Raw genomic sequence first — 12,786 nt, 5'->3', positions numbered from 1 at the left:
TCCACTAGAGCCTTGTTTCAATGCTCCCAGGGATTTCCCATCTTGGATGGAAAAAAACTTGGGACATTCCATTCTTTCCCTACCACTTGCTCTGTGCCCTTCATCTAGGTTTCCAAAACTTGAAAATTATAATAGATACCTTTTCACTGAACACTTATTTTACATGCATTTGCTCTTTTTAATCATCACAAGTCTTTGAAGTAAGTTCTGTTATCTCATAATACAGAGGCCAAACAGGTATCTTTTCAATGGTCACAGAGTTAGTAAGGACAAATTCAGAATGTCAACTCAGATGCTCTAATTCAGATCATATGAGCTTAGTTTAGTCACTGCAAAAACTACTTCTTCAATAGGTATTATACCCCATGGGCATGTAAAGGAACACAGGAAGGAATGACATAATGTACATACAGAGCGTGGCTCAGGATCTGGCATTTAGCATGGTCTCAACACAGACCTGGCAGGGATTAAAATACTAGATATGAAGAAGTCCTAAGAATGAGTCTTCTGCATCATCATAGACACTGAATGCCTTTGTCCAGGAACAGTTGGGTCAAGAGCAGTCTCAGCTGACGGGCGAAGGGATGACCCTGATTCCTTAATTCTGATTTTGAGGCACACTGTAGAAGCCTGAGTTGCATTTCAATTCATCTGCTTTCGGCTGACTCTTCCAAGCCCTGTATGGTTTCCTAAATTCACAGAAAATATAACTCTCAAAGATAAGCCATGAACTCACCAGACAGCTCCTAGCTCAGAGCCATTTCCAGAGAGAGGTCATTTCTGCAGCTCTGGTTCCTCATGATCAATCCTACAGAACTCAAATGTCTTCTGTTTTCTCTGAATTAAGCATGTGGCAAGGGCATGGTTGGGACCAGGGGTCAACACTATGAATCCTGGATTCACACTCTGTGGTTTGACTTGAACAGGTCATTTAACTCTGCTAACTCATTTTTGTCATCATTGAAAGAGAGGGGTAAGAATAGTCCCTACCCTGAGTAATGGGGTAAAGCAATTGGGACCCTCAGTAAATATACAGTGTTGCTATTGTGCTCTTCAGAGTGGACTTTGCTCATGGGTGAACGTTTAGAAGGGCAGGAGGAGTGACTCTGCTCAAATATTCAAACTTCCAAGATGGAAAGAAGTTTTTAATACCTCTCTTTGCATTATAGATTTCCCTTCTGGTCACTGAGATAATCCCCTGTTTACCAAGCACCCAAAAAGGGCTCATTCCAGGGTTGACTGCCTCTTTCATTTTGAACTGCAGAGCAGTTCAGTTGACTCACGGTTTAGTTTCAGTCTCATAGAGCACACACTTTAGAAGACCTCTGAGGTCAGCTCTGGTGCTGAGTCACCAGGTCCCCATGCCAGCTCTTGCTATCAATGGGACCTTTAGACATTTTAGCTCATCTCTGCATCTCCCTTCATGTGTAAAATGGGATGCTATTCACTCCACAAACATCAGTTAAGTATATCTTATTGCTACACACTATCCAAGAATACACTGTAGTTGGGATGATGAAAAGAATGAACGTACATAGGTGCTTTGAACAGTGCCTGGCACATGCTCGTCACTGTGTAAGTAGTACCCACAGGTGTTATCTTTGCAACTGCTCACAACTGGAAATTTATGAAGAAGATCAATGCCAGGAAATGTCATTAACAAGAGATGCTTCCCAAGGAGAGATGCTGAAGAACTGATTTCAATCCACTTCTCAATTCACTGTGATCTACAACTAACGGTAAAAGGCTCAAGTTTTAATTGTCACAGAATTCATGTCATTCTATTTCTTCAGATTTCTCTTGAAATCAAACTTGATTAAAAATCATTTGTGAGGAGTGCCTGGGTGGCTTATTTGGTTAAGTGTCTGTCTTCAGCTCAGGTTATGATCCTGGGGTCCTAGGATCAAGCCCTACATTGAGCCCCACATTGGGTTCCCTGCTCAGGAGGAGTAGGCTTCTCCCTCTCCCTCTCTCTCCCTCTGTGTACTCTCTCTCTCTCCCTCTCTCTCAAATAAATAAATTAAATCTTAAAAAAAAAAAAAAACATTTGTGATATTTGATTTCTTTTTCTAGAAATATCCTAACAGTGCTTATCCATATCTGCCCTTCAAAACCTTGTCCACTGAAGCCAGCTGGGATCATCCACTCAACTATGCACCAATAGAGAGTTAATCAATCCCTTCTGTCTTACCTCCTAGTATTTCCATTCTTGTATTTATTATTCTGTCCTTTTAAGTTTCTGATAATCTGCCTCTCTCTCCAACTGTTATTTCTTTTTTTTTTTTTTTTTCCAACTGTTATTTCTTAGAAGTCCATGCTTTGTTCAGTTTTGTTATGTAACTACCTAGCACAGTGCTTGGCACATGGCAGTTAATCAATAAATGTTTACTTTTAAAAAATATGTATATCAGTTCTATTGAGTTAAGTGAACAGTTTGATGATTTTTAAGAAATATATTTAGTTTTGCAGCCATTACCAACAATCCAGTTTTCAAACACTTTCATCACCATACAAACATGTCTCTCATGTTCAATTCTGGTCCATCCTACCCTAGGCAACCCCTGATCTGCTTCTTAACTGTAATTTTTGCCTATATAAGAAATGTCATATAAATTAAACCTTACATTTTTTGTTTTCCTCTGACTTCTTTTTAAGTTTACATTGTTACATGTATCAGTAGTTAGTTCCTTCTTATTGCTAGATGAGTTTCCTTTGTATGAATATGAAGAATCCATATTTAATCATTCAGAAGTTGGTGGACCTGTTTGCATTGTTTGAATATGAAGAGTCTATATGTTTATTAATTCACAAGTTGGTGGACTTGTTTGCATTGTTTCCAGTTTCAGAATACCGTGTAATAATGCTGCTAAGGGCATTTATGTACAAGTCTTTTTGTGGATGTAGGTCTTTGCTTCTCTTGGGTGGATACAGAGGAATGGCATTGTTGGATTGTGCATTAAAAGTATGCTTCACTTTGAAGAAACAAAGTGTTTTCCCTTTTACATTTCTACCAATGACAAGTGATGGTTCTGGTTTCTAAACACAACCTTCCCCAAAGCTGGATATTTCTAGTCTTTTTTATTATGTTCATTCTAGTCATTGTGTAGTGCTATCCCATTATGGTTTTAATTTGCAATTACTTGATGAATAAAGATATTGTTAATATTAACTATGTATACATTGTCTTTGTTGAGATGTTCAATCATAACTTTTGCTTTTTAAGTGTTTTTTTCTTATTTTTGACTTGTAAAAATTTACATATTCTGGATATAAGTCTATTATTTAGAAACATGATTTGCAAATATTTTTCCCAGTCTATGGTTCATCTTCTAGTTTCTTAATAGGGACTTTTGAAGAGTAAAACTCTATATGTTTGATAAAGCCCAATTTATCAACCTTTTCTTTTTTTAAAAGATTTTATTTATTTATTTATTCATTCATTCATTCATTCATTCATGCAATTCATTCATCTATTTGAGAAAAAGAGAATGAGTGATGGGGAGGGGGGAGAGAAAGACAGAGACAGAGAGAATAAGAAGCAGACCCCCCACTGAGCAGGAAGCCTGATGCAGGACTTATTCCCAGGACTCAGTGATCATGATCTGAGCTGAAGACACATGCTTAACCAACTGAGCCACCAAGGCACCCCTCAACTTTTTCTTTTTTAGGGGGTTCTACCTAAGATAGCTTTGACTAATCAAAGCAGACAAAATATAAAGATTTTCTAGTAGGTGGCATTCTATAAGATTTATAGGTGAGTCCTTAAATTTAGGTTTATTTTTTATTTTAAGTTAAATTTTGTGTATGGTATTAAGTAAATATCTAAATTCTTATTTTGCCACGTGGTTACCTAATCGTTTCAGCATTATTTGTTGGATAGACTGTCCTCCTCTCTTCTTTACTGAATTGCCTTGGCATTGTCGTCAAGAATAAATTGACCACAAATGTGTGACTATTTATTTCTTTTCCTTCTATTCTAGTCTATAAATCTATAGGTCTATCCTTATGCCAATACCAGAGATTCATAATTACTGTATCCTAATAGTTTTGAAATCATGTAAAGTTTTCAAATCATGTAAGGTAAATACTCCAGCTTTCTTCTTCTTTTATGTCGTTTCTTTGGCTATTCTGGTTCCTTTAGCATTTCCACATAAATCTAATGATCAATATCAACAAAAAAGCCTGCTGATATTTTGATAGGAATTGTATTGACTCTATAGGAATATTTAGGGAAAATAGTCATCTCAAAATCATTGAGTGTTCCAATCCAGGGACTTGGTATATTTCTCCATTTGTCCAGGTCACCTTTAATTCCTCTCAACAATGTTTTGTGGTTTTCAGTGTACACATAGTGCATTTTTATTCAATTTATTTCTAATTGACTTTGATCTTTTTGAAACTAGTGCAAATGGATTTTTCCCCTAATTTCATTTCTGGATTATTCATTGCTACTGTATAGAAATAACATGAATTTGATAATTGATCATGCATTTTGCTATCTTCTTAAACTTGCATATTAACTCTAGTAGTTCATTTTGTAAATTTCTTAGGATATTATACATAAAATACTATACCTGTGAATAAAGATAGTTTCGATTTTTTTCCAATATGCTTATTCATTTTTTAAGATTTTATTGATTTATTCATGACAGACACAGAGAGGCAGAGACAGGCAGAGGGAGAAGCAGGCTCCCTGCAGGGATCCTGATATGGGACTTGATTCCAGGACCCTGGGATCACAATGTGAGCCAAAGGCAGATACTCAAGCCCTGAGCCATCCAGGTGCCCCCCATATACTGCTTTTTAGTAGTCTTCTTGTCTTATTATACTAACTAGAATACACAGTAAAATGTTGAATAAAAATTGTGAAAGCAAATATTCTTGCCTTATTCTGGATCTTCTAGAAAAAGTATTTTGTATTTCACCATTGAGCATGATGGTAACTATAAGACTTTTCTCTAAATGCTCCACTTGAGGTTGAAAAATTCCCTTTCTGTTCCTAGGTCATTGTGAAATTTTATTTTGAAGAGATGTTCAATTTTGTCAAATGATTCTTTTCCACATCTATTGAGATAATTATGTAGCTTTTCCATTTGCTTATTTATAAGAAGTAGAATGGCATTTTATTTTTTTAAGTTAAGCCAACCTTGCATTCATGAGATGAACTCCACATTGTTACAGTGAATGATAATTTTTATATGCTGCTGCATTTGACTTGTTAAGATGTTGTAAAGGATTTTCAGATAGATGCTTGCGACATTTTGGTTTTCTTTTCTTGTGATGTCTTTTCTGGCTTTGGTATCAGAATAGTACAGCTCACATAAAATGAATTGGGAAGTGTTTTTCCTCTATTTTTGAAAACCAATTTGTTTACAAATTAGTACTATTTATTTCTTAAGAGTTTGATAGAATTCACCCATCAGGGCCATATTGTATTTGTGGGAGATTTTAAACTAGTAATATAATTTATTTACTCAAAATAGGCCTTATCAGATTTTACATGCCTTCTTAAGTTAGTCTTGGTAATTTGCATCCTCCTAAGGATTTGTCCATTTGTTGGTATATGGTTGTCAATAATATTCTTTCACATTTGGAATGTCTATTGTGATGCCTCCTTTCATTTCAGATTTTGGTAACTTGTGTCTTTCTTTTATTAGTCTAACTGAAGGGTTATCATTTTGTTGATCATTCTAGAAACCAAACATGTATCCAGGATTATCACTCTTTGTATGTTTTCTATTTCATTGATTTTCAGTTTGGCTTTTTTTTTTTTTTTCTTTCTTTTTTTCTTCTACATGCCTTGAGTTTAATTTGGTTATCTTTTTCTTGATTGCAGAGGTAAAAATTTAGATTGCTAACTTTAGATCTTCCACCTTTCTTTTCTTTAAAAGACTTTATTCATTTGAGAAAGAGAGAGAGCACATAGGAGCAGAGGGGAGGGGCAGAGGGAGAAGGTAAGCAGACTCACAGACTCCCTACTGAGCCAGGAACCTGACATGTGGCTTGGTCCCAGGACCTGGAGATCATGAACTGAGCCCAAGGCAGATGCTTAACCATCTGAGTCACCCAGGCACCCTAGATCTTTCCACTTTTCTAATAGAAACATTCAAAACTACAACTTTTCTCTAAGCACTATTTTAGCTGTATACCATACATTTTGATATACTATATATTTTTATTTTTATTCAGTTTAGGACATTTGCTAGTTTCCCATCTGATTTCTTCTTAGGTCCATGAATTATTTTGGGATATGTTATTTTGGAATATTCAGACATCTCCTAGAATCTTACAAAAGGTGATTTACAATTTAATTCTCTCATTGTAAATAAATATAACTGATAAATATAACTATCGGTCTTCATCTTTTAAAACTGAGACTTAAAAATTAAAAAAAAAAATAAAAAAAAAAAAATAAAACTGAGACTTATTTTATAGCCTAGCATATGGTCTACCTAGGATAATTTTGATGTGGACTCAAAAACAATGTGTATTTTTCTGCTTTGAGAATTGTTACCTATGTATCAATCAGGTCAGGTATTCTCTAGTTAATAATTTTTCTTTTTCTTTTTCTTTTAAAAAAAGATTTTATTTGTTTATTTGAGAGAGACAAAGATAGTGAGAAAGAGCAGAAGGAGAAGGAGAAGCAGGCTCCCCACTGAGCAGGGAGCCTGATGTGGGGCTTGATCCTAGGACCCTGGCATCATGATCTTAGTGGAGGACAGACGCTTAACCAACTGAACCATTCAGGACTCTTCTAGTTACTTTTTTTTTTTTTTTTGGTTGTTCTATTACTTACTGAGAGAACAATATTAAAATACCCAACTAAACAACTTATTAAACTCAACACCCAAGAAACAAATAATCCAATCATGAAATGGCCAAAAGACATGAACAGAAATTTCATCAAAGAAAATATACATACAGCCAATAAGCACATAAAACTCTCTGCATTGGGTCGCCAGGGTGGCTCAGTGGTTGCGCATTTGCCTTTGGCCCAGGGCCTGATCCTTGAGACCCAGGATTGAGTCCCACATCAGGCTCCCTGCATGGAGCCTGCTTCTCCCTCTTCCTGTGTCTCTACCTCTCTATCTATCTCTCATGAATAAATAAATAAAATCTTTAAAAAAAATGCTCTGCATCACTTGCCATCAGGGAAATACAAATCAAAACTACAATGAGATACCACCTCACACCAGGGAGAATGGGGAAAATTAACAAGACAGGAAATAGCAAATGTTGGAGAGGATGTGGAGAAAGGGGAACCCTCTTGCACTGTTGGTGGAAATGTGAAATGGTGCAGCCACTCTGGAAAACTGTGTGGAGGTTCCTCAAAGAGTTAGAAATACAGCTACCCTATGACCCAGCAATTGCACTACTGGAGATTTACCCTAAAGATACAGATACAGTGAAATGCTGGGACACCTGCATCCCGATGTTTAAAGCACCAATGGCCACAATAGCCAAACTGTGGAAGGATCCTCAATGTCCATTGACAGATGAATGGATAAAGAAGATGTGGTCTATATATACAATAGAATACTATTCAGCCATTAGAAAGGATGAATACCCACCATTTGCTCAGATGTGGATGGAACTGGAGGGTATTATGCTGAGTGAAGTAAGTCAATTGGAGAAGGACAATCACTATATGGTTTCACTCATATGGGAAATATAAGAAATAGTGAAAAAGATTATAGGGGAAAGGAGGGGAAATTATAAGGGAAAGGAGGGAAAAAAGGATTTGGAAGGGGTAGGTACCATGATAATTGTGATATTGTAATTTATAGTAGGAAATACAGATTTGTCCCTCATCCTCAGTTCCTGACATGCAGGTCCTAAAACCTTTGTAAATTCCTAACTGATAAGAACATTAGGAGCATCTTTTGTCTAATGAGGTGATTCCAAGTGGCCTCCTGGATCAGACTATCCTCAGTTCTCTAGAAGTGGGGGAGAAGGACTGGAAAATAATTAATAATTGGTCACAGTTACATGAAGTTGCCAGAAAATCTCAATAGTATGGGGTTCAGAAAGCTTCCAGGTTGGTGAACACATCCACATGCCAGGAGGATTATACTCAGCCCTGACTCCACAGGGACAGAAGCTCCTCTACTTGGGACCCTCCCAGTCTTGACCCTATGTATTTCTTATCTGGCTGTTCATCTGCATCCTTTATCATACACTTTAATAAACTGGTAAATGTAAGTAAGTGCTTCCCTGAGTTCTCTGAGCCATTCTAGCAAATAAAATTGAATTCAAGGCAGGGGGTAGGTCATGGGACCTTCCAATATACAGGTAAGCTGGACAGAAGTTGTGGGTAATATGGGACCACCTACTCGTGTCAAGCATCAAAAGTAGAAGCAGTTTTGTGGGACTGAGTCCTTAAGTTGTGGGATGTGATACTGTCTCTGGATAGACAGTGTGAGGATTGAGTTAAATTGTAGGAAACCAAGCTCAGAAGTGCTTGGTGGGGTGAAACTCCCACATATCTGGTGACCAGAAATATCAGAAGTAAAGTGTTCTGTGTGAAAGTAAAGGAGAAGGACACTGGAGAACTGTAGACTTTTCCAATCCAATAGTTTTTCTTCGTTTTCTTTATACATTTGAAATAAAGGCCAGTTTTTATTTTGTGTTTGGACAACGCTGCCTCATCTACTTCTCCCTGATTCCTTTTATCCAGACAGGAAAGTCCATCCTTCTTTACCCATCCTTAACTTTGTTTTTGGTTCAGTGGGGGTATAGCTGAGCTCTAACCACTGGAACCCAGGAAATAACAAAATTAGTTTCAGTGGATCACTGCTCTGCTTTTTAGAGCATGCTTATACAGAGGGATGCAGATGGTCTGTTTTACATTTTTTCATTCCTTCATAGTTATATAAAATCCTTTCATATTCAATATCATTTTGTTGCTCTCATAAACATGAAACAGAAGCAGTATTTTTATCCTCCTCATTTCACAGGTGACAAATGATGGTTCAGAGAGGTGATGTTAAGGACTCCTAGGTGCACAGTTAATAATTGTAAAGCCAGGCATTAAAATGAGGTTTCCTGTCTCCAATTCTTATGCCCTTTGCACTATATCATATCATATAGAAAACAAAACCAGGTAATACAGTCATTATTCATCAAAAAATTTAGAGAGATTACATATGCTTCCAACCTGCTTACATTATAATCCTATAGTTAAAATAATCAAAATGCTTATTTAGGGGAAAAATGGGTGGAGTGTGTGTCTCAAAGGCAAGAATATGGACACAAAATGTCTTAAGTCATTCTCCCCAGTGGCTTACCCTGTAGGTGATGTCTTCTGAGATAGTTGATGTGCCCACAGTAGACTCTGCTTGCCACAAAGTCTCCTTGATGCTACAGCCATAAAGGAACACATTCTTTTTTTGAGAGTGGCCATGGAAATCACAGAAGACCTACAATGATCAAACAAAGGAGGAAAAAAAAATCCAGATCATGTCTATTGGTTTCTTAAAAGTCTCAAGTGTCAACTTTCTCAGATAGATACTGTTTACTTAACAGAACCAGTCACATGTGGATCATTGGTAATCTTGGTAAGAGTTGTATTGGTAAATCCAACCCTAGACCTGTGAATGAATCCATCTAACTCAGACCCAAAGACCTGCCCAGTGTACCTGGATGATTCTCACACAGTATCATTAGAAATAATGCATAGTTTTTGCTTAAGCCACCAAGTTTTGAGGTTGTTTGATATCCAGCAAAAGCTAACTGCTACAATAAGCTGTGTTCTTAATCTAAATATTTACTACCCTTTCTTCCACATTTAAACTATACTCATCTCCCTCCCAAGGAAGCCTCCCTGAACACCCATCCTAACACAGTATCAGACCCCCAGTCCAAACTTCCGTGATGGTTTCCAGACCTCATATGTGCCTCTTCCTGATCTATGAACTAAAAAAGCCAGTCATCTGCCTTCTACTCACCTACATACAATGGCAGAATGAGGAAACATTACTCCCAATAAAACACTCATGGTTGAAAGAGATAGAGTAGGATGGACACAGTAGTCACTTGTCCATAACAATTCTGAAATGATATTGGGCAGACACTGTGAGTGTCCTATATACTGTAGTATAATTTAATGAAATATTGTGTTTCCTTCCTGAAATCAGAAAGAGACCTGGTGCTATCAATTGCTTTTGATCATACAATTGATAAAATAAAAAAAAAATGCAAGAGAAAAATTAAAAGGTACAATTTTTGAAAGGAGTAAATAACACTGTATTTTCCTACATAAATGTTGTGAAACATAGAATATCAAACATCTGTGGGTACATACAAAATCACAGGTTAGAAGGTCAATATCTAAAAGTCAAGTCCATTTATATACACTATCAATATACAAATAAAAATCTGAATTTAAAAATAGGATTTAAAATAGCAGAAAATCATTAATCTCATAAGAATAACTTTAAAGATGTGCAGGACACATTATTGAGAAAAATGAAAATTTTTAATTCTCAGCTAATTTATCTACCTAGATTCAATGCAGTATCAAAGACACAGAGGGTGTTTCATTTTGTTTTGTTTTTATTTTGTGGAAACTCACAAACTGATCCCAAGCCAAAACAGAAGTACAAACAGCCAAGAATGACTGAGGCAGTCTTGACAAAGAATGAGAATACTGGACAAATTATTTAGAGATATCAAAACTTGTTTTGAAGTTACAGTATTTCATACATAGTATTACTGATAAAAGAATACATAAATCAATCAGTGGAGGAAAATAGATATTTCAGAAAAGGACTCTCACATATAGTCACTTAATTTATGACAAAGTTGATACTCTGGTGCTGTAGGGAAAAAATGGTCTTGGAAGACTTACTGCCCCATGTAAAAAAGGTAGAAAAAAAATGTATATCCCTCCCTCATAATATGTTAAAACACAAATTCCACACAGATGGTAAATCATAATATGAGAGATAAAATTATAAAGCTACCTGGGCGTAACAACATAGGCTATTCTGTATGACCTTAGAGTTAGAATGGAGTTTTTAGAGGACACAAACAAGAAAAACACATAAATGAAAATACTTTAAAAAAATACTTAAAAATTAGATATAGTCGGGGTGCTAGGGTGACTCAGTCAGTTAAGCATCTGATGCTTCATTTCAGCTCAGCTCATGATCTTAGGTTTGTGAGATCCAACCCTGCTTTGGGCTCCATGCTCAGCACAGAATCTGCTTGAGATTCTGTGTTTCCCCCTCCCTTTTCACACTCATACTCTCTCTTGCTCTCTCTTAAATAATTAAATAAGTCTTTCAGAAAAATTAGACATAGTCCATTAAGAACTTCAGCTCATCCAAAGACATTATGAAGAATATGAAAAGGCAAACCAAAGAGTGAAATAATCTATTTGTAATACATATATCAAACATATATATGTATATATATATGTACATATACACACACACATATATAGTGCACAGCTATATATTTCTGTACTCAACAAGAAAAAGAGAGACAACCCAATTTTTTTTAAATGGGCAAAAATCTTCAATTGACATTTCACAAAAGAGAATGTCTGAATGGCTATTAAGCAAATAAAAGTGTACTCAACCTCAATAATATCAAGAAAATATAATTTACGTGCCTCAGTGAGATGCCACTGCGTCTAAGTGGTTATGAGGATGCTGATATCATAATGATAAAGACCACCAAGCAGTGACCACAGTATGAAAGAAGTAAAACACTTGAACCCAGTTTGTGGACAGTAAATTGATACCATTCCTTTGCAAACAACTTGGGAATGTCTTCTAAAGCTGAATATACACATATTCTAGAACCCTCCGGACAGAAATGCATATACCAAGGACCAGAAGATATCAAAAAGGTACATTGTAGCACTACTTTTACTAGCTTAAAACTGTGAACAGTACAATGGATTGATTAATTGTGGTAAAATCATTTGACACAATATTGTCCAACACTGAGAATAAACCAGCAAGCTAGACACTAGAGTACATCCAAGGATATCTTTTATATGATTTTCAGAAAGAGGCAAAACTAATGCAGTGGCATAAATTAGGGGGGTTGGGTATTATTGTTTGGTATTTCTGAGTTGCTGGTCATGTTCTTTTTCCTGATTTGGTTGGTGGTTACACGGTGTGTGCATTTTGTGGCAGTTTATCAAGCTGTGGAGCTGTGATCTGTGTACTTAAAATTAAAAGATGATACCTACACATTGTGTGTTTCAAAAAGAGACAGAAATCCTAATATTTTAAGGAGGTATGTCTCCTTACCTCACATTGGTTCCTTAGTCTCTAGAAATGTAGCCTTTGCATATTAAGTTGAGAACACAGAGTAGGCAATTGAAGGTGTTTGTCAAATTTAATAATGATGCAGAATTGAGATAAGTGATAGAGTAAATAAGAGTGGAAATTGTAAGTGGCAAAAAGAACAGAAATACTTAAATTGAAATAAATGTACTGTCCTACAATTAGATTCAAGCAGTGGCCCAAGTAAGATAGACACAGTTAGCTAAGAAGTAGATTTTGAATGAGAGATCCACAGGTTTTCAATGGCAATTTGCTCAGAATAAATCAGAGGCTGCAGATGTCAAAAATTAATTTAATCATAAATTGCTTCTGGAGAAGTAAAGTGGCCATATATTAAGAGAACAATCCATTCAATGTAACTCATGCTGGCTAATTTATATCTAATGTAGTGTTTTTCATTTCTGAGTGTGGCGTTTTAGAACAAGCCAGGGCACCTCAATAAAGAGGAACCAGAAAACCGGAAAACCAAGAAAAATGGGAATGT

At 36.1% G+C, this 12,786-nt stretch overlaps 1 protein-coding gene across 4 annotated transcripts in view; it reads right to left on the bottom strand.

Moving 5' to 3' along the window:
- Positions 1-12,786, bottom strand: part of AGBL1 (AGBL carboxypeptidase 1) — a 697,725-nt gene that overhangs the window by 299,082 nt on the left and 385,857 nt on the right. For all 4 annotated transcript variants that reach the window (XM_072737248.1, XM_026001309.2, XM_072737250.1 and 1 more), the window contains exon 20: positions 9,288-9,419. In XM_072737248.1, coding sequence (XP_072593349.1) covers positions 9,288-9,419 — 132 coding nt within the window. The remainder of the gene's footprint in view (positions 1-9,287; positions 9,420-12,786) is intronic.

Source organism: Vulpes vulpes, chromosome 14, assembly GCF_048418805.1.
Source record: "Vulpes vulpes isolate BD-2025 chromosome 14, VulVul3, whole genome shotgun sequence".
Classification (NCBI taxonomy): Eukaryota; Metazoa; Chordata; class Mammalia; order Carnivora; family Canidae; genus Vulpes; species Vulpes vulpes.
This window is presented reverse-complemented; position numbering and strand designations above follow the sequence as displayed.